The 21,181-nt window shown below is 53.9% G+C and overlaps 1 protein-coding gene and 2 pseudogenes across 2 annotated transcripts; 2 read left to right on the top strand and 1 right to left on the bottom strand.

Annotated features, from left to right (window-relative positions):
- The first annotated feature begins 85 nt into the window (after positions 1-85).
- On the top strand, positions 86-8,345 carry LOC142004606 (SLA class II histocompatibility antigen, DQ haplotype C beta chain-like; annotated as a pseudogene).
- A 4,828-nt stretch (positions 8,346-13,173) lies between these two features.
- LOC142004781 (DLA class II histocompatibility antigen, DR-1 beta chain-like) lies at positions 13,174-17,794 on the bottom strand. 2 transcript variants are annotated; one of them, XM_074982471.1, is made up of 6 exons: positions 17,682-17,794; positions 17,272-17,535; positions 16,647-16,916; positions 16,255-16,542; positions 15,718-15,834; positions 13,174-14,515 (listed from the first exon to the last, which is right to left on the bottom strand). In XM_074982471.1, exons 1-6 carry the CDS (start codon positions 17,743-17,745, stop codon positions 14,388-14,390), a joined length of 1,131 nt encoding a protein of 376 aa, XP_074838572.1. In that variant the 5' UTR covers positions 17,746-17,794; the 3' UTR covers positions 13,174-14,387. The 2 variants fall into 2 exon arrangements, with proteins under 2 accessions (XP_074838572.1, XP_074838573.1); XM_074982472.1 differs by lacking the exon at positions 15,718-15,834.
- Positions 17,795-19,617: 1,823 nt separating this feature from the next.
- LOC142004605 (olfactory receptor 10D3-like) lies at positions 19,618-20,402 on the top strand (annotated as a pseudogene).
- The last annotated feature ends 779 nt before the right edge of the window (positions 20,403-21,181 follow it).

Genomic DNA, 21,181 nt, shown 5'->3' with positions numbered 1-21,181 from the left:
GTGGCCCTGTGCAATCTAGAGCCCCCATTGGCTGCTTTCTGGACAATGGGAGCTGCAGTGATTGTTCTGGGAGTGGGGTCACTCCATGTCTCCCCCGCTCCTGGCAAGAGGTGCGTGGCACCATGAAGTTCCTGCCAGCTACTTTGCATGTCTGGCAAGTCCACAGGTCAGATGCAAAGATTGAGCAGGTCAGATCCTACCCTCCCCTGGCTTAAATGCTGCGTGGTGGGAAAACATGATGCTAGCCGAAGCCAACTTGGCCCACCAGCTACACCTCCAGTTTTGAGTGCCAACGTCACGGCTTGGTGTGACCTCTCCTGAAAACTTCTACAGCTTCGGGGTCTGGGAAGTGACTGGAATCCACATCTTGATAACGTAAGCAGCAAGTTGATTCCTTTTCCTGCAGAGGTCAAGGTTCTTAGACCACCATCTCCAAACCTCCACGCTGCGGGTCCTTGGACGTACCCCATCGTTCAACAGGATGCAGCCTTTCCTTCCCATCAGCCCCAGTTTTACCCCAGTTTATCACCCTAAGGTACAGCTACAAATTCAGTCCCTGTACCTGGGCCTCCAGTGGTCCACTCTCGCCTGCAAAGTCCTGTCTCTGGATGGCCTCTACCCAATAGAACACCAGTAGCTTGGCCTGGCTGGGAACTATTCTGCTGGGCTTCCAGGAAACCTCCCCATAAAGTAAGCAAATGTCATGACAAAGAAAACTTGGGAGAAGCAAGCTGACTGCAGGGAAGGGCAGCCGTGTTCTTCAGATCATTGGGTCCAGACCTCAGCCTCATGCTGATCAGCTGCCTTTCTCTGACCCCCAAGCTGTATGGGTCTTAGGGCCAAAACTGTCTTGGTGTCTCTCTGGCTGCTGGCTTCTGTGCTCGATCACATTGGCCAGTAAGTGACCCTGTTCTGCCGGATGCCTGGGTCCTATTCCCCATTCCACCCCCTTGTTCCCGGATTGCTGGTCAGTCCCTTTGGTTTGCTGTATCATCTGGGTGCCTTTTCCACCCCAGTTTCTCTCTTTCTTGCAGGGGTTCATCATGTCTCCTTCCTTGAGCTCATTTCCCCACAGGCAGCCCCTGGTTTGCCCAAGCAGCTCAGTGTGATGAAGGTGGACGACCTGCTGTTCTTGGCTTACAATGGCAGTACAGGCAGGGATATTCCTCATGGTGTCTACACCCAGGGCAGCTCAGAGTTCTTGAGACGACGCAAGAATCGGTGCCTGGCCTGGAGCTCCTGGGTGGACACCACGTACCAGGTCCTTGTGAACGAGGTGAACACCAGTTCTCCAACGGCAGGTGTGTCCTTGAGCCCCAGCACTTGTCTCATCTCAGGAAGGGGGTAGGTGGGCAGCTTAAAGGAGGTGAGGGAGGGAACACCAGACAGGAGTCACTTCCCTTCTAATTAGTTGATAGAGTGAGGGAGGATGGCCAAGATCCAGGGCTCTGAGGCTCTTTCCCTCCCTAGTCGTTGGTGTGACACCAACTCTGGTCCACTGCTGGAGGATCTGACCCAATAGGATAAACAATGGGGGTGCCCCAGGAGGGGGTGGGGTTGGCTCAGTGGTATTTCAGCCCATCAAGTGACAATCCCAAGGGGATTTCCATGACCCAAAAACCTGAGACCTCCCAAATCACCTCTCAGCTCTTCTGTCCTTCTTCCCCCACAAACCCCATGTGCTCATCTCTGCCAAAGCTTTTCAGTAGCTAGAACCCTCTTCCCATCCTCTCCCCAAGGCTTCCTCTGCCCCCTCAATACCCGTCCCAGGTCACTCTCAGGTGGGCACCCTGCTGAGAGCTGGGATTTTTACTTCTATCCCCAGCTCTGCAGGAAAAATAGGACCCCCCTGCCGGGTGTGGTGGTCATGGTGGGAAGTGCAGGGCTCCTGGGTTTGGTACTTGAGAGAACTTCCCCTATTCCTACTTCCTGACTCATTCAGGCTCCACTCCGCTTGCAGAGCCCTACTACTTGCAGATCTTGAAGCAGTGTGAGCTGGACAATGCCACTGGTGCCTTCCGAGCCATGACCAGATACGCCCTCAATGGGGAGGACGTGCTTCAGCACCTGACCAGAACCGCTGGTTCTCCATGCACCCAGTGGCCTGGCGAGTGGTGGAGCGCCGGAACGGGGAGGGGGACAATTTTGCCATGATAAGCCACCGCGCCCTGCAGGATTGCAAGTACTTGATTGAGAGCATGTGATGGAGTGGGGGATACCTGTGTGTGTGTGAGTGGCTCACAGAGGGTGTGGGGTCCTGCTGAGGGTAACCCTGACGACCAGGTAACACCTTTGTACGGGAGACAAAGGAGGAGGTGGAGCCTGAGGGGTTTGAATTGGAACTGGGATTTGGAAGCAGTTAGTCTGGGCTGAGGGAGAGAGAGACAAAGGAGGGGGCCAGGCCCCGGCTCTGGGGGCCCCTCGGGGCCTCCTCTCCCCAACATGGATGGGACTGGCTGTCTCTGCCGGCTGTACTGACTCCTCTGTACGACGCTGTGTCTCTGCCGGCTAATAAACCTGCTGTTTTCCTGCTGAGTGAGAGACTCTCCTGCCTGCGGACAGGGTGCAGAGCTTGGGGGACCCCCAGAACCCCATCACACTGGTGTCAGAAGTGGGATGTTCTGCACCCCGAGGATGGAGCATCCAGCAGTAAGTGACTGGGGCCCCGGAAGAAGTGGGGCCTGCGAGACCCAGGTGTGCTGAAGGGCAGTGAGGTGCAGCTCCCCAAGGCGGAGGGGCCTGCGGCCGAACCCAAGCAACTGCGGTCGTGGTCCTCGAGAGGGGGTGTCACACCCGAGGAGGGGTTACTCCTGGGAGTCCATTGGAGTCGGCCCCAGAAGGTGGAGGGGCCGAGGGCCCAACCCCCAGGAACAAGTGACCCACGAGGAGGCTGACACGCTGAATGAGTTCTTCCCAAGACAGTGTGCTCATGGTCCTTGAGAGCGGGTGTCACACTGAAGAAGGGGTTCCTCTGAGAGTCTGTTGGAGTCGGTCCCAGAGGGCGGAGGGGCCTACGGCCTAACCCCGGGCAGCTTGTGACCCGCAAGGAGCCTGGCACACTGAAGGGATTCTTCCAGGAATCGTGGGGTGCAGAGGGCATCAGCCTGAGAGCCTGCAACCACACTGAGCAACTCCGCTGTGAAGTGGCAGCACCTGGAAACCGAATCGAGATTAAAGGAGCTGGACAAGGCAGCGTGGATGTGCAGTGGCAGAGCTGAGGGTTAAGGAGAATCCTGCAGAGGTGAGCCCGGATCGGGGCAGGGAACCCTGGACTGCCTGGAGCTCTGAACCGAGTGGCCTGCCGCAGCTCAAGGAGGGAAGGAGCGATTCCAACCCATCATCTACTAGTGGCCAAGACAGACCTGCGAAGAGTTTTCCAGGCCTGGGCCGAGGAAGGTGCCTGTGTGTCTGTGCAGGAAAGCAGCTGATCCACTGGGAATGGCAAGTTGTCTGTGAGAGAAGCTGCTCCACCTTCTGTGTGTGTGTGGAGACCAGCCAGGGGGCTGGGACAAAGCAGAGAGTGTCTCCCATTGTCTGTCTGTGTTGAACAGCAGCAGCAGCCTGGGGAGAGAGCAGAGCCTGCATTTGGAAAAGGTGTCAATGAGGAAACTAGCCCATTGTCTGAGGAAGATTCACCAGCCTAGGGTGGCTGGAGAAGGATCCACCAGAAAAGAGCATTCCAGGTGTGTCTCTGAATCCAGCCATGGGGGCTGGAGCAGAGGGAATGGCTTCGGGATGGGCAGTGGTATCCCTGCTAAGGACACTGGTCCTTGGTGCAAGAAAAGTGCTTCTGCTTCTGGGGAAGTGAATCCTTTGCCTGAGCCTGTGGGGGCTCGAGATGGAGCCAAGATCCCAGAGCTGGATCTGAGGGCAGCTGAAGCCCAGATGGGAAGTGGGCCTACCTCTGTGTCTCTCAGGGGGAATGATGCTTTAACTTGGTCTAATCCAGTTAGGATCATCAGGGAATCCCAGAGACCAGACGATTCTGGTACCTGTTCTTTGCCTGATGCTGAGGTGTTACTGGGAGGGGGTGAGAGGACTGTCCTACCAGAGTCATCCTCTCGCCAGGACACAAGAACAGACGGGCAATGAAGTTACGCTGACTGATGAAGATAAAGGAGCTGGTAGCAGAAGGGAGGAAAGGGATCCTAACCTTCTGTCCGGTGGTACTGGCTGTCTGCCTGGAGGGGGATTACGTGGGAATCTGCCTGATGGGCCAGAAGTGATCCTGGGCGTAGGTGAAACCCAGGAGCTGGTTGTGGCTCAAGGGAGCAGTGCCCCTGTGGAGCCAGATAGGGGTGAGTTGTTGGCTGGGGGAGCTCTTGAGGAAGAGAATTTCCCTGAAACTTTTCCTGACCCATCTGTGGGGACTGCAGAAAATGGGAGTGAGGTGAAGGAGAGTGAACAGGAAAGGTGCTTGTCTGTAAGAGCCAGAGCAGCCCTTTGCCTGGGGAGAAGTTTGTTTCAGCTCCTGATGGCCAGGACCTGCCTGAGTATGAAACCACTGGCTGTGCTCTGGAAGGGTCCAAAGCAGGCAGGGTAAAAGTTTCTCAGGAATTGGAAGTTGGTGCAAGTAAAGTGAAAACTATCAGGGAATGTGAGCAGCCCTGTGAGAACCAAATAAAACAGCTGCACAGTCAGTCTCTGTAGGATGCAGGAGAGCGCCAGCAATTCCCCATCTCCAGATGGTGGAAACACTTATATTCTCACACTGGACTCCAATTCTGATTCCATGGGGAGGCAGTAGTTGGAGGTGGAAGGACAAAGGAGCTTTGGGCCTGGTGGGCCAGTAAGGGATAAACAGGGATTCCTTCATGTGGATTCTGCATCTGGGACTCACAAAACAACTCTCAGAAAGCAGTTTGGTTTGCAAATTTCCAGGCTGGCTGGGAGGGGGCCGTCTCCCTGAGATCATCAATGGCCCAGCTCTTGTTAGAAGGGAGGGCACAGCCAGAGAGATCAGATTTCCACCCCAAGGGGCAAGGGAGAAGATTAAAACTTGATGGTGCTAAGAAAGGCCTCAGCCATTTATCCCCAAAATACCGGATTCTCAAGGATGTTGCACAAAGGTTGTGGTCTACCAAACAGCAACGTAAATGTACAGTTGCAATGGGTTTGTTCTGTTACTCACGCTAACTGCTGTAACCAAGGGGTGCTGCTCCCAAAAGCTGCAAAATTGTACCATGCACTAAATGTTTGAAAAGAGCCATGTGACATGATAACATTAATGTAAAAGCATGAGTTGTATGTTGAAGAAGTCTGTAACTCTAAAATGTCACCATTGTTCCCTGTAACTAGTCTTGCAACCTCTAACATAAGAAGAAACATTCCAAACCTATTGTGTGGCAGGGAAGGGGAAACTAAGGCACACAACCATTTTGGTGGTCTGGCTAAATGCCAAGGGTGGAAGCATTTGTACCTTCTTTTACTGGACTGTAACTAAATTCCAAACATTTGCTGGAGCAGCTGTATGGGCTGGTGGTCACACAGGGCAGGGCCCAAACCAGAAAAAAACTATTTAATCTGTTGATGCTGCAGCATCTGTATGGGCTCTGCCTGCCCTACTTAAGAACGTGGCTGACGGACCGGGGCCGAAGCAGGGAGACCAACCAGCCTGAGGGAACTAAAGGAACTTGTCCGGCTGCATCACATGAAAAGGGCCAATACCAAGCTCCTAAGTTGGAGCCTCCCCCAGCAGGATTATGACGTGGAGGTGGTGCACATCAAGGGGAGCACCGAGGGTACAGCCAATGCCCGATCACGAGGGGAGGGCCCCGAACTTCCCCAGGTCACCGGCTGAGTGACCCCGCTCAGTTCGGTCTGGAAGGGGGGAGAGATGTGATGGAGTGGGGGATACCTGTGTGTGTGTGAGTGGCTCACAGAGGGTGTGGGGTCCTGCTGAGGGTAACCCTGACGACCAGGTAACACCTTTGTACTGCAGACAAAGGGGGAGGTGGAGCCTGAGGGGTTTGAATTGGAACTGGGAGTTGGAAGCAGTTAGTCTGGGCTGGGAGAGAGAGACAAAGGAGGGGGCCAGGCCCCGGCTCTGGGGGCCCCTCGGGGCCTCCTCTCCCCAACATGGATGGGACTGGCTGTCTCTGCCTGCTGTACTGACTCCTCTGTACGACGCTGTGTCTCTGCCGGCTAATAAACCTGCTGTTTTCCTGCTGAGTGAGAGACTCTCCTGCCTGCGGACAGGGTGCAGAGCTTGGGGGACCCCCAGAACCCCATCACAGAGCACCAGGGCTTTCCTCACTGGGAGGACAGGTGAGAGCTTTGTTGGTTCCCCTCAACCCCAACTTGCTGCCCCTAATCTCCCAGCTCAGCCCAGAGTGTGTGTGGCCTTCGTCCCAGGGACCCAGGACCGGCCACGCCACCTCGTCTGCCACGTGACGGGGTTCTATCCCCGTGACATCGAGGTGACCTGGGAGTGGAGGGGAGTGGTGGTCCAGGGTGAGCAGCTGACCAGTGGGATCCGGCCCAATGGGGACCCCACCTTCCAGATCCAGGTGTCCATCGAGCTGGGGCAAGAGAGGGTCGACCCCTCAGAACATGTGTGTGTGGTGAGACACAGCAGCCTGGGAGACACCTCCCTGAGGGTGCCCTGGGGTGAGTACGGGGGGCAGGGGGGGAGGCTGTGCATTGGCGACCCCCGAGAGGGGGGAGAGATGTGGAGGAGGACAGAAGGGTGTGGGGTGGGAAATGTGGGAGGGGGTGGGTGGCAGAGAGAGGCGCCAGAGACCGGGGCAGATGCATTGTGGAGGCTGAGGGGGCGGCTGGACACACACACGGAGCGGGGAGGTAGAGGAGGGCTTGCCTAGATTCATGGCGGGCTTGTGGCAAATGGTGCTGAAAGGGGTGGACCAGCCAGGGGCTGCTGGGCTGGGACGGGGGTGCAGGCCCTGAGCGGTGTGAATGGCAAAGGGGGGTTCACAGGCCCTGGCTCAGTCAGTCTTGGGGCATTTCCAGAGTCCCAGGCATGGAGCCAAACTGCTGTGCTGGTGATCGCTGGCGGCTGCCTCCTCCTCGCGGCTCTGGGGCTCGGGGTCCTAGTCCGGTACCTGAGTGGCAGAGAAGGTGAGTTATGTCGGCTGCAGCACAGCGCCCCCTGCTGGCCTTCCCCACTCCCTGCAGCAGAGCGCCCCCTGCTGGCCTTCCCCACTCCCTGCAGCACAGCGCCCCCTGCTGAACCCTGACCCACTCCCTGCAGCACAGCGCCCCCTGCTGGCCTTCCCCACTCCCTGCAGCACAGCGCCCCCTGCTGAACCCTGACCCACTCCCTGCAGCACAGCGCCCCCTGCTGGCCTTCCCCACTCCCTGCAGCACAGCGCCCCCTGCTGAACCCTGACCCACTCCCTGCAGCACAGCGCCCCCTGCTGGCCTTCCCCACTCCCTGCAGCACAGCGCCCCCTGCTGAACCCTGACCCACTCCCTGCAGCACAGCGCCCCCTGCTGGCCTTCCCCACTCCCTGCAGCACAGCGCCCCCTGCTGAACCCTGACCCACTCCCTGCAGCACAGCGCCCCCTGCTGGCCTTCCCCACTCCCTGCAGCACAGCGCCCCCTGCTGAACCCTGACCCACTCCCTGCAGCACAGCGCCCCCTGCTGGCCTTCCCCACTCCCTGCAGCACAGCGCCCCCTGCTGAGCCCCGACCCACTCCCTGCAGCACAGCGCCCCCTGCTGAGCCCCGACCCACTCCCTGCAGCACAGCGCCCCCTGCTGGCCTTCCCCACTCCCTGCAGCACAGCGCCCCCTGCTGAACCCTGACCCACTCCCTGCAGCACAGCGCCCCCTGCTGGCCTTCCCCACTCCCTGCAGCACAGCGCCCCCTGCTGAACCCTGACCCACTCCCTGCAGCACAGCGCCCCCTGCTGGCCTTCCCCACTCCCTGCAGCACAGCGCCCCCTGCTGAACCCTGACCCACTCCCTGCAGCACAGCGCCCCCTGCTGGCCTTCCCCACTCCCTGCAGCACAGCGCCCCCTGCTGAACCCTGACCCACTCCCTGCAGCACAGGGCCCCCTGCTGGCCTTCCCCACTCCCTGCAGCACAGGGCCCCCTGCTGCACCCTGACCCACTCCCTGCTGTATACTGGAGATATACTGGAGAACCTCTCCAGGCGCAAGCCTGGGCAATTTTTTTTGGACTCTGGGCTGCCCAGACGCCAGTGTCCCCCTCTCGGCTTAACCGATATAGTCCAAAGGAGAGGATAACCTCTACGTCTGGTACCAGCTCACCTGCAGGAGTTGCCGGAGCAATGCCAGAAGTTGACAGAGAACCACCTTGGACTCCCCTCTGGATTTTCTGTCAGGGTTTACTCCCTTTGCCTTGCCCCTTACCAGGATAAGCCACAAGGCAGTGGGGCAAAATCTGCCCTAGACCTAAAATATCTGTGATTGCTGCAACCGGCAGATACAAGAGGAAGTGCTTCAAAAAGTATATGGCTGCTTGTTAAAAAAATAGCAACACGCTTGAAGGAGAACACCACCACGGCCAGGCTGATGCTTTTCTGAAAGCTCACTCAGAACGTGCAATGGCCATTTGTGGCTTTCTGCCCAGCAGTAGCTGTAAACCGTGCAAGGGAAGTGGGATTTTCTATCTGTAGTCGTTCTGAGTCTGCCGGCAAGCAACTTTTCAAAACTGGCTTGCCCTCCCACCTCTTACAGACACACGGAGACATTTGTTTTCAGGCTGCTTTTCACCACAAAGGAAGTGAGTTGCCAGTTATCAGCCGGGGAGCTGGGTTAGCCTGTTTGTGCAAAAACAACAAGAGTTGCCCGCTGAGAACCTGTGTCGACTTCTGCAAGGCCGAACGGCCCTTTCCGTTTTGTAAGCCTGGATCCAGCTCTTTAAAGCTCACTTTTGGGGTCAGCAATCTGTTACCCCAAATATAGAATAAACTACACCCCCTTTTTTATCTAAATGCTTAAACTGCTATCAGATGCTCTTTCTGGTAAGTCAAGTATTGGAGGGGTAGCAGTGTTAGTCTGGATCTGTAACAGCAATGAAGGGTCCTGTGGCACCTTAAAGACTAACCTTGTTATCCCCACCCTTGCTCTGGCTTATTTATACCTGACCCTGCAGATTTCCAAGACCAGCATCTGATGAAGCGAGTCTGTGCTCACGAAAGCTCATGCTCAAAACTTTTCTGTTAGTCCATAAGGTGCCACAGGACCTTTCGTTGCTGTTTCTGGTAAGTGTGGTCTTATGAACAAATGTCCCACCCAAGGTACTCATCATTCTGGGAAGCAACCAGCCACTTTGGCTGCTCCTGAACCTGCTTGGCAGTTCTTCTTTCAGTTGCTCACATGCATTTCAGCTGCTGCCTCATCATAAATGAATGCAGGTATAGGGTTACACCCAGAAAGATCGGGTTCTCCGTTGACCAGCAGCCAGGCGAGCCAAGGGAAGTGAGGGGGATTTTGAAACTGAGGTAGTTGACTGCTGAGGAAGCCTTTTCTGTTGTGTGGCCAGAGAAGAGAGAGACGTTTAAGTCTGAACTAGTCTTGGAGAGGTCAGGAAATATCCAAGGCGCAAGGAAATCTGGGCATACAGACGTGGAAGTAGAAAGGAAATGTTTAGTCAGACAAGGTCTGGGTTTTTTGGATTTTTTTGTTGGCTTTGGTGCTCCCAGTTGAGCAGGACTCCCCTCTGATGGTGCTCCAGGATGCCTGGAGTATCTCCCCATGCTATTCCTGCCTTCACCAGTGGTGCCTCAGAGTCCTGGATTGCCACAGTCCAATTACCCCAAACTTTCCACGTATCTCTGGATCCCCAATCTTCCCCGCCCTGAGCCCCATTGCTCCCACTTCCCAGCCCCCCAAATCACAGCTGAGGTCTGGACACCTGCGTCCTACCAATGTTCCCTCCCTCAACCCCTTTGAGCTGCCCACCTACCCCGTTCCTGGAACAAAACCAGTGCTGGGGCTCAGGGACTCACCTGCCTTTGGAGAACTGGTGTTCGTCTTGCGAACAAGGTCCTGGTATGTGGTTGCTCTCAAGGGTGTATCCATTGTGGTAAACCAACCTACATGTGTTGCTGTCATAGGCTACCAACAGCGGGTCTTCTTCTCTCATCCCAATGATCCGCTTGGGCAGACTGTGGGCTGCCTGTGGGGACATGACCATGAGGAAGGAAACACACTGAACCCCTGCAAGAAGGAGAGATACTGGGATGGAAAAGCCACCCAGACATTTGGGACAGTCACCCAAAGGGACCCTCAAGCACCCAGCACCAGGAGGAAGGCTGGGATGGGGAATAGGACCCAGACGGCCAGCTGAACAGGGGTCTCCTACCAGCCAAGGTGATCAAACAGACAGGCAGGAGCCAGAGAGACACCAAGGCAGGCTTGGCCCAAGAACCCATACCACTTGGGGGCACAGGAAAGCAGCTCTACCAGGTGAGGCAGAGGTCCAGATATACAGTGAGCATGGCTGTCCCTCCCTGCCATCAGCTTCCTCTCTGACAGACAATACAAAAAGAGAAACCCACAGACACACACTGAGGAAAGTTCATTAACAGCTCATTAAACGTTGCTTTCCGCAGTTGCTCTCTCGTTCACAGGAACTCCCCACGTTCAGCACCAGCCTAACAAAGACTGAATAACTCGTGTAGTTTCTTCCAAGTTTTCTTTGTTCTGATGTGTGGTTAGTTGAGAATCCCAGAACCCTAAGGCTGGAGGAGACCTCAGGAGGTCATTGAGTCCAGCATCCTGCCCAAAGCAGGAGGAACCCCCAACTAAATCATCCCAGCCAGGGCTTCATCAAGCCAGGCCTTAAAAACCTCTAGGGATGGAGATTCCACCACCTCTCTAGATAACACATCCCAGTGCTTCACCACCCTCCTGGGGAAAGAGTTTTTCCTAATATCCAACCTACACCTCCCCCTCCGTAACTTCAGACCATTGGTCCTCGTTCTGCCATCTGTCACCCCTAAAACCAGCCTCTCTCCATCCTCTTTAGAGCTCCCTTCAGGAAGCTGAAGGCTGATACCAAACCCCTGCTCACTCTTCTGCAAACTAAACAAGCCCACATCCTTCAGCCTCTCCTCAAAGGTCTCGGGCTCCAGCCCCTTAATCATTTTTGTTGCCCTCCGTTGGACCCTCTCCAACGCATCTGTAACTGACCACAGGTAGACTGGAACCTGGGAACTCTGGAGCCTAACGCAGGCTAAAGCCAGGCTAGCTCATGTTAAGGACATGAAGGCTTAGGGAGGTTCTGAGTGATCAGACAATTGCTTTGATGGGGCAAATGAAAAACTTGAGCACAAAACAAACGTGAAAATGAACGTGGCTGACATGAATGCAAGGCACAGAAAGGGTAAGGGTTGTATGAAGGAAGGTAATTCCCATGGAACGTCGTGTTTTTCACAAATGGGCAAAAGAGCCATGGCCTCTTCTTGGAATGTGTTTCCTGGGGCGATTACTTCTCCCTCCGAACTCAAAGGCCCTGTCTGAGGTGGGATGATCTTCCCTGGGTCTTGTGAGTGAGATGTGGCGGGGGGGGGCAAGCGGGGGTAACCTTACACTCATGGTAACCGGGTTTCTGAACTGTAGGATTATAGGCCTACTCCCGACTTTCGGATTCACATGGGGTCTTTAGCAGAATACCATAACCTGCCTCAGAAATTTCCACCCTACTGTGGCCAAGTTTCCCATGGTGCCCTGAAGTTTGTTGACAGCCCCCAGCCCTGGCACTGAGCATTCTGTTCTTTTATCAGCAAGGCAGCCGTGTTGGTCTGTATCTTCCAAAACACCAAGAAGACCTGTGGCACCTTATTGACTAACAGATATTTTGGAGCATCAGCTTTTGTGAGCAAAGAGGCTCCAAAATATGTGAGTTTATAAGGTGCCACAGGACTTCTCTGTGCTTTTATGTAGCTGTAATTTATCCTAAATGCCTTCTGAGAGTCCGATAAGGAGTGAAGGTTGTGGTAATGTGCTAGACAATATTGACCTTCCATAGTCGGGCAAATTCTCTCATCTATCACCAGCCAGGTCCTGAGGATGCTGAATGAGAGAGGTTCAACGTGTACAAAACTTCCTCTGATCACAGCTCAAGGCAGGGTAAGGGCTGGTTGTGTGAGAAAAATGGGATGTGCCTGGAATGGGATTGCTTCTCATAAAACCAAAGAGATAAACGACAGAAGCACCAAAACACGTTCGATTCTGACATAACGGAGAAAGCGTAGAAGAAGACTGAACCAAGATGCGCCGGAAAACCAGAATGAACCTGGAATAGGATGCTTCTCAACAAACCTTTGAGAAAAGATAAACCAGAAAAAGACAGAATAGTGTTCTGGTTTGCCACAGCTAAATCAATACTTAAGCGAAGAGAAAATGTTATTGAAAACCAAATTGATTATCGCCATTTTCTGTTAACACATGGTGGCTACGTCTACACGTGCACGCTACATCGAAGTAGATAATTTCGAAGTAGCGACATCGAAATAGCCTATTTCGATGAATAGCGTCTACACGTCCTCCAGGGCCGGCAACGTCGATGTTCAACTTCGACGTTGTGCGGCACCACATCGAAATAGGCGCAGCGAGGGAACGTCTACATGCCACAGTAGCACACATCGAAATAAGGGTGCCAGGCACAGCTGCAGACAGGGTCACAGGGTGGACTCAACAGCCAGCCGCTCCCTTAAAGGGCCCCTCCCAGACACACTTGCACTAAACAGCACAAGATACACAGAGCCGACAACGAGTTGCAGACCCTGTGCATGCAGCATGAATCCCCTGCTGCAGCAGCAGCAGCCAGAAGCCCTGGGCTAAGGGCTGCTGCACACGGTGACCATAGAGCCCCACAGGGGCTGGACAGAGCGCGTCTCTCAACCTCTCAGCTGATGGCTGCCATGGAGGACCCCACAATTTCGACGTTGTGGGACGCGGATCGTCTACACGGTCCCTACTTCGATGTTGAACGTCGAAGTAGGGCTCTATTCCGATCCCCTCATGAGGTTAGCGACTTCGACGTCTCGCCGCCTAACGTCGAGGTTAACTTCGAAATAGCGCCCGACGCATGTAACCGTGACGGGCGCTATTTCGAAGTTAGTGCCGCTACTTCGAAGTAGCGTGCATGTGTAGACACAGCTGGTGAGTGATAAGAGTTTATTGGAAGGAAGAAAAAACCACACTTGATGTAATCGAATGGACAAATTTTAACAAACTTGCCTTTAAGAAATCCAAAATAAAAAGGAATTTTGTTAAAAATAACACAATTTTCGAAACATACAATCATTTAAATAAAGTATGTACATTTTCCTTTTATTTTCCAAAACCAGGTAACAAATAATAGAGCTGGAGACCTAAGAAATGCTTATTAGTAGCTTATACATCTGCTTATTATCAATGAAACAATGTAGTTCCCTCTATCCACAAAGTTCTCTTTTAGATCTTACCCCCTTGTGGGTATTGACGGACATGCTTGGTTTTGTTTGGATTCCACCTCTCGCTCAGTGGAATGTAATCTCCTTATGTTCTCTCCATTTTCAGCCCCCTTGCTCCTTCCCGACAGGGTCACTGAAGCAACTTGGTGGGGGGGGAAATCTAAGTGCAGAATAAAGCCTATGTACTAGCCAGTTATTTAGAGATTCCCAGAAATCTTTGCCCGCAAAAGCTTATGCTGCAAAATATTTGTCAGTCTATAAGGCGTCACAGGACATCTTGTTCTCGAAGGTACGAACTAACATGGCTACTTCTCTGATACAAATACACACAATACAGCCAACATAGCTACCACATTACAAAAGAGAGAAATATACCATAACTGAGTAAAACTTCTTAGGTCAACCACACCCATGCTGGTAATTCCTGGCATCTGTACTTCTAAGGAGTCCTCGATTACTTGTGACCACAACATCTAAAATTCAGCTAACTCCATCCTTTAGTGTCACAACCCCTGGGCTCAGACAGATTCTCTCGCAACCACAGTAGAGTTCCTCCCGAAGGATATCACCTGTGGAGCTGCAGGGGAAGCTCAACCCAGCTGGGGGAAGTTTTCCCAGCTTCATGAAGGTGCCAACTGTGTCTGTGGGTCAAGCATCAAAAAGCACCACAAATGATCATACACAGAAAACTGGAGGTGACCTCTGTGTGGGGACAGAGAATGGAAAAGAGCGGCTGTTTCCTGAGGGAGTGATGTAGATACAGGTTTGGCTGGGGAAGAGAACAGAATGGACGTTCAGCACTTCAACCTGAACTTCAGGAATTTTCTTCTTTCCATGACACGCTCTGCCCTGCTTCGGGCAGGGGGCTGGACTTGATGACCTCCTGAGGTCCCTTCCAGCCCTAGGATTCTGTGATTCTCCAGTTCCTTGCCCAGGGAGGGTCCACAAAGCCCCAGCCCAAGATGATGGCCATGGCTCATCTGGCTTTGGATCTGGTCACTCGGTCGCATCCGGGAGGGAAATTACTGTGCACAAGGCCCCTTCTGCTGGCTGGGACGTGGTTGAAGACGTGCGAGCGATTCCCAGATGTGTCACCACCGATTGATAACACCCTCTCCGGTCCACTGAAGGGGAAGCGCAAGCAGGAATTGACTCATTCGGAGACTGTGCAACCTGGGGCTTGCACCTGCCTCTCACAGCAATGAACATAAGAACATAAGAATGGCCATACTGGGCCAGACCAAAGGTCCATCCAGCCCAGCATCCCATCTGCCGACGGTGGCCAATGCCAGGTGCCCCAGAGAAGGAGAACAGGAGACAATGATCAAGTGATTTATCTCCTGCCATCCATCTCCTGCCCTTGTTCTGAAGGCTAGGGCACCATACTTTATCCCTGGCTAATAGCCATTTATGGACCTAACCTGCAAAAATTTATCGAGCTCTTTTTTAAACCCTAATAGAGTCCTGGCCTTCACAGCCTCCTCGGGCAAGGAGTTCCACAGGTTGACTGTGCGCTGTGTGAAGAAAAATTTCCTTTTATTAGTTTTGAACCTACTACCCATCAATTTCGTTTGGTGTCCCCTAGTTCTTGTATTATGGGAAAAGGTAAATAATTTTTCTATATTCACTTTCTCCACACCATTCATGATTTTATATACCTCTATCATATCGCCCCTCAATCGCCTCTTTTCCAAACTGAAAAGTCCCAGTCTCTCTAGCCTCTCCCCATATGGGACCCTTTCCAAGCCCCTAATCATCTTAGTCGCCCTTTTCTGAACCTTTTCTAATGCCAATATATCTTTTTTGAGGTGAGGAGACCACATCTGCACGCAGTACTCGAGATGTGGGCGTACCATAGTTTTATATAGGGGAAGTATGATCTCTTTTGTCTTATTATCGATCCCTTTTTTAATAATTCCTAACATCCTATTTGCCTTACTAACTGCCGCTGCACACTGCGTGGATGTCTTCAGAGAACTATCCACTAGAACTCCAAGATCCCTTTCCTGATCTGTCGTAGCTAAATTTGACCCCATCATGTAGTACGTGTAATTTGGGTTGTGTTTGTGTATGGGGAAGGCACAGGGGATCACAGCTGGGGGTAGCGTCCCACAGCCACTCCTCCTATAGGCAGCCCTGGCTGAGCATGGAGCCCCTGGGATCTCATGCTGAGCAGAGCCAGGCTGGCTTGGTACTTGCCTGGGAGCCCAATTGCTGCACGACAGGGGCTCGGCAAGGGGTACTGTCCCTCACCTGGGTGGCTGTAGGGAGGTGAGGGAGCAGGGCAGGTTTTCCGGGGGACACTGGTCTAGGGGCCAGCACTCACCTCTCCTCCTTCTCAGGCACAGGCAGAGGAGTCTGACTCCCAGGGCCGTGAGCAGGACCGGGAGGACGCAGGCAAGAACAGTCACCCAGACAACAGGCCGCCCGGTGGGCTGGGAAGCTGGAAATGGCCCAAGACAAACTGAGCCGGGGTCCCCCACACTCCACCAAAACCTTTTGGCTTCTCACCTCCCCTAGAACCCCGTCCAGCCCCGCACTGCATCTAAGGCCAGGCCTCCATATCCTCTTTGCACCCAATCCCCTAGTATCTGCCCTGCAACTAGACACCCGCTTCTCTGCCCTCCCTCCATTTTTGATCCCGCATCTCGTTCCCCTCCCCTCTGGTCCTCCCAAGTCCTCTTCTCTGCATCCTCCTTGCTGGATGTGAGCTGCTCGAAACCTGCCTGCGGATGCCCCATTGTGCCACCCCTCCTTTTTGAAGGCCTCCAAACCACTCTTGACTTAGAGTCCACCGCCCCCATTTTGCTTCTGTTCCTGGCCTCTCCCCACTGTTCCCCCTGCCCTACTCCTTAGTACTCACCCCAGGTCGCATTCAGGGAGGTGTCCCCCAGGCTGCTGTGTCTCACCACACACACGTGCTCCGAGGGGCCAGCCCCCTCCTTCCCCAGCTCGATGGACACCTGGATCTGGAAGGTGGGGTCACCGTTGGGCAGGATCCCACTGGTCACCTGCTCGCCCTGGACAGCCACTCCCCTCCGCTCCCAGGTCACCTCGATGTCGCGGGGATAGAACCCCGTCACGTGGCAGATGAGGCGGCTCGGCCGGTCCTGGGTCCCTGGGACAAGGGCCACACGCGCTGTGGGTTGGGCTGGGAGGAAGAATAGGAAGGGTTATTACTCAGCAGGCCAGGAGAGCAGCTTGAATGACAGGGCATGGCAGGGCAGGAAGGAGGGACAATGGCAGAGCGGTCACCTGTCCTCTGAGCGATGAAAGGCGCTGTGATCTCCATCACGAACCTGCAGTGTTGCTCCGTGTGGACTTTCAACTCACCGAAAGTCTTCGCTTCGCGGTTCCAGAGCTCAGCAATCCGCGAGGCTGCCGGCTGCACCGAGAACCAGCGGTTCTGGTTGGCGTCATACCACACCACGTCCTCCCCATTGAGGGAATACCTGGTGGTGGCTTCAATGGCCCCGGTGGCATCGTTGAGCTCGCACGTCTTCAGGACCTGCATGTAGTAGGGATCTGGGGGCAGAAGGGCTGTCTCAGCAGCTGAACTTGGACCTGCCATGAGGAGGCCTCCTGGCCTCCGGCTCCCACCCCCGTCTAACCACTAAGTAGCAGGGAAATCATTCCCCCCTAAGCAACACCTGAATTAACGCTTCTCTGAACTTAGCTGGAAGGAGGAAGTGACCCTGGGTAGAGTTGGCATTTAGTCTTTTAGGCAGAGACTGTCCGGTTTGGTCAATGTAAATTGCAGTGGGGCACGGCTGGCCCATGATGGCCTATATTATATTAGTAGATGTGCAGGTGAAGGAGCCCCTCTGTGGTTCCCACCCCCTTCTGAAGCTGAGCTTAGCTGAAGGATTGAGGAAGTCACCTGCACTTGGGGAACTGGTGTTCATCTTCCGCACTAGGTCCTCATACTCTGTCTCGACCCAGGAATTCCAGGCCAGGTACCTCGCTGAGCTCTCACTCCAGAACTGGTGGTCTGGGTTATAACCGTTACGAGAAGCCAGCCTGCCGACGTTGCTGTCATAGACTGCAACCAGCAGGTCATTCGACTTCATCGCATTCAGCCTCTTGGGTAGACCAGGAGCTGCCCATGGAGAGATGAACTGACTGCAGGAGAGATGGTGAACCTCTGTGGGAAGGAGAGGAACAGCAATGGGAGCAGGGCCCAGGTATCTGGGACAGCAACCTGAAGGGGCCCTGTTGCACCCAGCCCTGGGGAGGAGCACCTGAGGTCAGAATGGGACCCAGAAATCCAGCAGAACTGGGGTCACTTACCAGCCAAGGCAACAGAGAAGAGGAACAGGAGCCAGATCAGAGCAGGATTGTGCCAAGGAGACATGTCTGTAAAGACCAGGCTGGCAGGGAGCTGCAAAGGGCACGGCCGTCTCTCCCAGCGCTGAGCTCTTTACTGCTCTAACAGGAAATACAAAAGGGGAAACCCAGCCCTCTTAAACTGAGCAAACATCAAGAAAAGTCAATCAACTCTCCTGTCCACGCCCTGCTTGCTGCATTACAGGAAACCTCTGTCCGCCTCCCCACAAGCACAACTAATGCTTCAGAACTCTCGGGGCCGTCTCCGTGTTAGGAAAAAGTTCCTATCTGTCAGGGCGGTCAAACAGTGGAATAAATTGCCAAGGGAGGTTGTGGAATCTCCATGGCTGGAGATATTCAAGAACAGGTTAGATAGATGTCTATCAGGGATGGTTTAGACAGTACTTGGTCCTGCCATTGGAGCAGGGGGCTGGACTCGATGGCCTCTCGAGGTCCCTCCAGTCCTAGTGTTCTATGATTGTATGTTCTCATTGTTGCAAGGGCATTGTTTTATGGGGAGGGTTTCTGAGAACACAACAGAACAGCCCACAGCCTCTCCCACTCCCTACTGGTTAAGTGACTCGGGACTATCTATTATAAGAGACACACGGGGTCTCTCCCAGGGGCAAAGGCGAGGGTGGCCTTTATTGAGCTAAGTCTCAGAGAAGTAGCCGGGTTAGTCTGTGTCTTCTACCACAACCAGAAGTCCTCTGGCACCTTATATTCTAACAGATATTTTGGAGCATAAGCTTTGGTGGGCAAGGACCCGCTTCGTCAGATGCATCTTGGGTGTTGAACTCAGATTGCAAAAGAAAGCGATGAGCGTTTGTTAAAACGAACTCGACGTTCTGCCCAGGGCAGTGGTTCCCAAGCTTTTTGGCAGTCTGAGAAACCTTCACACCTGCCCACCTGTTTTTCACCGTCATCCAACCTCCTTTTTAACAAAAAGTTCAATCCTTCACTTGAAATAAACACAAAAAACCCAACATAAAACTGTCACTAGTTTTCCTTGGCCCCTTGTGGTTGCCTGGTTCAGCCCCAGCTGGCCAGCTGCCTGAGCCCCATGGCATCCACCAGAGCTGCCTTTCCCAGCTGCTCGCCTGCCTGAGCCTTGCGGTGCCAGGGATAGCAGCCCAGCCAGCCAGCAGACGCCGGGACCCCATGCTGCCGGAGACCTGCACTGCCCATCCTCCAGACACCCGAGCCGCCCGCCCCAGCCCCACACTGCTGCGCCCAGCCATCCACCCACCAGCTACCTGGGCTGCCTGCTCGAGTCGCAGGCCAGCTGCCTGCCTGAGTTGTCCTGAGCCCCATGCCCTCTGCTCCTCCAACTAACCCCATCCTCCTCCTCCGCCCCCGCAACCCACACTCACTCACCTTTGCCAGAGGCAGCTGGCTCCATGGGGGTCTTTGCCGACTGCCTGCTTTTTATAGCGGCTGCGCCGGGTCGTCCAACTAAAATGGCAGGGGCTGAGAGCCGGAAGCAAAGGCCGGCTCTTTCTTGGGTTGGGGAAGGTGACGGGGGGGCTGGGTCCTCATCTCTGGACTGTAAGATCTTTGAGGCAGACACTTTCTGTCCATATGTTCAGGGTCAGCTCAGTGAGGCCCTCACCCCAAATGGTATTACAATGAGACAGATGTACACTGCTCCCAAGGGGAGAGAGCAATGGGAACAGTGGATGAAAGGATGGGTATTGGTGCTACTGGATGATAGAGTTTTGTTTCAATAATTGACTCACATTATTTCTCTGTCCCACCCGGGAATGAGTCCCAAACGGGACTGGTCAACTGGACAGTGGTGACGCATTTCATCCTCTTGGGGATCCCCAATACCAAAGGCCTCAAGTCAATCCTCTTCTTCACCGTCTTAACCTTTTACCTCTGCGTCCTGTTGGGCAACATGCTCATCTTCTCAGCCATCCTCGTTGACTCCCACCTACACACCCCCATGTACTTCTTCCTCTGCAACCTCACCGTGCTGGACATTGGAATCCCTTCCACCTGCTCCCCGAAATTACTCACCTTCCTCTGTGGTGAAAGCAAAGTCATTTCGGTGGGCGGGTGCATGTCCCAGGTCTTCTTTTGGCATCTCTTGGGCAGCACCGAGTGCCTGCTCTACACATTTATGTCCTACGACAGGTACGTGGCCATCTGCCACCCTCTGCGCTATCTGGTCAACATGAACTGGAGGGTATGAGCCCTCCTGGCTGCTGGTGCCTGGATCACCAGCTCCATCCACTCCGCCATCCTCACCAGCCTGACCTTCACGCTGACCTTCTGCAGGTCCAACGTGGTGGACTACTTCTTCTGCGACATCTTCCCAGTAGCCAAGCTAGCCTGTGCAGACACATACGTCCTTGAGACCGTGACCTTCACCAACATTGGTCTTGTGCCCATGATCTGCTTCCTCCTCATCCTCCTGTCCTACGTCCGCATTGTCTTCTCCAACCTGAAGATGAAAAGCGGCCTCCACTTGCAGCTCGCGTCTGACCGTGGTGCCAATGTTCCTCAGGCCCTGCTCCCTGGTCTACACTCAGCCGCACCTCAGCCAAGTGCTGGTACCAGCTATTCAGATCTGCACTCTGGTGGCGCCCATGATCTACTCCGGTGATCTACTCCCTGAGGAACAAGGAGGTGAAAGCGGCTCTGAAAAAACTTGGTGGGATTTTCATACCTGCACGCTGACGTGCACCAAGTGTAGAGGTAGTAAGTGGGCCTGCGTGTTCATGCATCTGCTCTGTAACTCTTTGAACGTCTGTGTCTCCCCACGACCCAGCTATTTCTTTAGTGCTCTAGAAATGCTCCCATAACCCCTCACTACCTTTGGCATGCTGTCAGGGTGACATTTTCAAAGCTGCTGAAGGCACACTTCATCTGCATTCAACTCAAGGGGTGCTGGAGATCTCAGTCTCCTGGAGGACGTTGAAAGAATGGGCCTTATTACACCTATCTGAGTACCTCAAAGTGCTTATGTGCATCATTGTAAGTGTAACTCAAGCACCTCCCAGATGTAGTGTTCCGTCCCATCAACAAGTTGAACTTCTCTAATCCGGCACCCTCAGGATGTGACTGAGGCCACACGAGGGAACTGGTGGGACAATGCGGGGGTCAATATTGTCTAGCAGCATTAAAACACTTGCACTGCTTACTGGGCTCTTAGAAAACACTAAGGGATAAATTACAGATAAATAACATCACCGAACAGTGATACCCAGGACTCGGGGATGGAAACAAACTTCATGGGACCATGGGAAACTTGGCCATACCCATGATAAGTGGTCACCTAGCAAACTAAAATCATGCAGAATTACAAATGTTGTCGGATGAGAGAGTTCCAGATTACAGAGGTTCAACCTGTAGTAGAACCGAGACCATTGACAGAGAGAGATTGTAAAGGTGTCTACTCTACAGCCTTCCCTAAGGGCTAGGGGACTGTTAACTCATGCAGTAGTCACATATTTAGC

The sequence above is a fragment of the Carettochelys insculpta genome, chromosome 32 (assembly GCF_033958435.1).
Source record: "Carettochelys insculpta isolate YL-2023 chromosome 32, ASM3395843v1, whole genome shotgun sequence".
Lineage (NCBI taxonomy): Eukaryota > Metazoa > Chordata > Testudines > Carettochelyidae > Carettochelys > Carettochelys insculpta.
This window is presented reverse-complemented; position numbering and strand designations above follow the sequence as displayed.